Source organism: Perkinsus marinus (assembly GCF_000006405.1).
Source record: "Perkinsus marinus ATCC 50983 genomic scaffold scf_1104296975560, whole genome shotgun sequence".
NCBI classification, from domain to species: domain Eukaryota; phylum Perkinsozoa; order Perkinsida; family Perkinsidae; genus Perkinsus; species Perkinsus marinus.
In genome coordinates, this window is record NW_003200738.1 from 322,295 (window position 1) to 325,658 (window position 3,364).

General features: G+C 45.7%; 1 protein-coding gene across 1 annotated transcript in view; it reads right to left on the reverse strand.

The window, feature by feature from the left end:
- The window catches only part of Pmar_PMAR016156 (hypothetical protein), a gene marked incomplete at both ends in the record, with an annotated part of 2,983 nt that extends 391 nt beyond the window's left edge, over positions 1 to 2,592 (reverse strand). The window contains 7 exons of the mRNA XM_002765316.1: positions 250 to 300; positions 820 to 877; positions 1,007 to 1,120; positions 1,318 to 1,424; positions 1,615 to 1,803; positions 2,320 to 2,420; positions 2,471 to 2,592. Coding sequence (XP_002765362.1) covers positions 250 to 300; positions 820 to 877; positions 1,007 to 1,120; positions 1,318 to 1,424; positions 1,615 to 1,803; positions 2,320 to 2,420; positions 2,471 to 2,592 — 742 coding nt within the window. The remainder of the gene's footprint in view (positions 1 to 249; positions 301 to 819; positions 878 to 1,006; positions 1,121 to 1,317; positions 1,425 to 1,614; positions 1,804 to 2,319; positions 2,421 to 2,470) is intronic.
- Between the last annotated feature and the right edge of the window lie 772 nt (positions 2,593 to 3,364).

The window sequence follows — 3,364 nt, forward strand, 5'->3', positions numbered from 1 at the left end:
TTGCCATCATCTCAGCTACGACAGACGACTTGACAAACGCATAGAAATTCTGTGAACATCCCATGTTCAGCCCAATTCACTACGACCAGTCTAAAAACTTGTTGCATAACAACAACAACTCCCCGCGCAATACCTGCGTTACGCCAGCTAGTACTGCCAATGCCACTACTCTATTGGGCAACACCAATGACGGTAAGTCTTGACCTTCATCACTCTTCACAAAAGCATACCCCACGAGAAACGCCATACCCGTTTGAGATACCAATCTGGCTGAGAAGGCGCTCCAAGTAGACACCTTGCCTGAATAACACCAAAATGGCTCCAGGAAAGTTATTGTTCCTATGCACGGCTAAGGGGAAGTCATAATCTCGCTCGCCCTCATGTCAACAACGCTGACGGTTGTGACCACTTCACGTTGTGGAATATATGTTCGTTCTTCTCAGCCGAGCTAAGAAGTTTCTCCACTTATCCTAGTTGTTTACATACGAATTCCCAAATTTCCTTACAATTTCCATTTTGTCACCGACGCCTGTAGTTGACCGTGTGCGTATTTTCCCACACCCTACGACAGCTTATCACATCATCAATGGCCTATATCTGTTTCAACCCCCAGAACTCGGAAGCTTGGTGAAAAATGCTGATTTGGGAAAATACCCTCCTCAGAACAAAGAAGCTCTTCCCAAGACATTTCCAGGAATTTTTAATAATTCTGAGATTCATTCAAAATTACACCACCATCGCTTTACTGATCAGAAGTCACCAATTTGTACACCCTAACTTATTGTGAACCGTAATATGGTGAAAACAGTTCAAGCCTACCTATGGCACTGTATCGAATCAACAACGTAGTGGCCGCAAACGCCAACATGGAGAGGATCTGATCGTCAGAAACATCAGCTGGTCGTCACAAATGACTCAGGAGTTCCTCCGTCACGGAACCTATCCATACCGCTCCTCCCTCAACAGACAAATCTTTACTTATAAAGGCACTATAGACTGCTCTTACCGCGAAGATGAATCCTAAAGTCTCATGATACTGCTGACCACTCGCTGCCACTTCGTCCTCTGTCTTGGTAGACCCTCCCGGCCCCAGTGCCGATATCAAAACACCACACACTACCTACTGGGTAGATGCAGGTTATTGAAGGGTCACCAGCGATATGAGTAACACCAGTGAAAAACATATTTCACGATTTACTACGCAGAATACAATTGTGTTTTCAGCCGCCGAGACATACACGTCCTATAATTTGCATGGAGAATTGCATCACTCCACGTTAAACGGGTAAAACTCCATTGGTATACTGATCTACTTACCACCCCTATCAGCACCGCGTGGCGTCTACTGAGGAGCTCCCTGAATATGAAGTGGCCGTACACGCTGACCACTATAGTTGTCGAACATAGGACGGCACTCACTGGGCCTAAGGATCAACATGCCCAAGGTCAGTGTTGGAGGAATAAATATTCGCTTTTCTCAGCTACACTTATCAATACAAGTTTACATACGAACCCGAGTAGAAGTGTGCAGAAACAAATGATCATTTCCTCAGAATTCCCACAAAATGTAGTTCCCTATGTGAAAATTTTCTCACCGAGACGTAGGTACCTTACCCTTATCAGCAGGCGAGGTGAATACAAATGCTTTCTTCATCAGGCTCATAGACACTCCCAAGCCGAGACCTCCAACAAGCGTCAATGCCTTGGTTTTGTACGTGATGGAGGAGGTGTTCGAAGGGGTGTCACTCCAGAAGAACTCAATTCTGCCACAACGCACCCAATGGATGCCATAACATAACATACCTGAGGAGAAACACCAACACGTCATCCGCTGAAACAGTTATAGTGAAATTGACGAGAAAACCTGAATTTCGTCCAACAATATCACATATTGTGAATACGTGATTGGAACATGAGCTAAAGCAGTCACTGTAGTTGGCCTTTTTTGCCCCTTGCATAGTTAGATGATATTAGAAGGTAATGGTACATCATCATGGATCGCTGTCCCCATCCCCCCCGTAGCACACAATGGAGTTCCACAACCCGTGATAGGAAAAACACTAGTGAAAAATATATGTCACGGCTACTGCATATCACGCCCCTTCGCGTAAAACGGGTTGTGAAACTCCAATGTGTTCCTCTCAGGTGAAGGAAGCCTTTTGCCAAGACTGTGGTAAAGACAGTCTAAGTCGATTGAGTACGACCAACCACTCTCCCTGCTATTATACTCCTAGATGTTATCTCAATGGACGAATAAACTAACAACATCAAAAGTGTTTCCGATACATATCCTTTATAAGCATCCTTTTGAGCTCCTACCTGGAATGCCCCCTACTCCCCAAATGATAGCCAGCATCTTCCACTCAGCACCAATAGCATAATACGCCTCCACAGAATCGTCAAGGATGCCAGTAGCAACTCTGAGATAGAGACAAGTAAGACACTCACGCAAGCACGACCAAGCCAGTACGCGATGAGATAATTGGTGACTCCAAAGCAGAACATGGCGATGAACGAGTACGCGACACATCGCCCTGTGTTAGCCATGACGACCTTCCCTCGGGAAACTTCTTGGGCGGCGGCGGCGGCCATATTGAAGAACTGATCAGGAGAGTAGTTTGATGAATCATAGTTGGAATTTGGCAAGTTGAATCTTAATATTGATCACTAGCATCCCCATCGAGTTCTTGACTACTTACACAAGGCGTTCAATGAACAGCATAGAAGATTGCTAGCAGAATATGCTTTCACACATATCATGATCTCAACACCAACTCGGGAACACCTTTGAATGACTGGGCCGTGGTTGTCAAACACACGGATAGTAGCGGCTCTGTGGCACATACGATGACCAATGCACTATCCTGGTGGTATACGGAATCATCGTTTAAATTCCCTTTGGCAAATTCTCCTGGTTTTTTTTTAATTCTCGAATGCGTTCTCAAAATTCATAGTCGAATCCGCCACAAAGAGTCGTCTTTTCGTGAAAGCGGAAGTATACGCCTGGAAAACATAGGGTAGACTATCTGCACCATTGATTACGAATATGATCTTCACTGAAGCAGGCCCTGCTCAGCAGGGTATGAGAAAACTTGAAAACCGGCGATGGAGGGGATAGCCTAGCCTAGGGTGACGGTACCGATCCAAGCAAGCATGGTAGGGTTCAAGCAAAAGTCTTCGGCTAAGACAACGTAGATTTTGAACCATCTTAACCATAATGATATCAACGCATTCGCAGCCAGAACTTCCTCATTGTATGCTGTGTACTCTCCCGAAAAAGCCATGGCCGACATGTGAACCCGGCCGCGCGCGGGGGTAAGGAACTTTTTTGGGGGCGAGCGACACCGCATGCTTGAATGTGCCT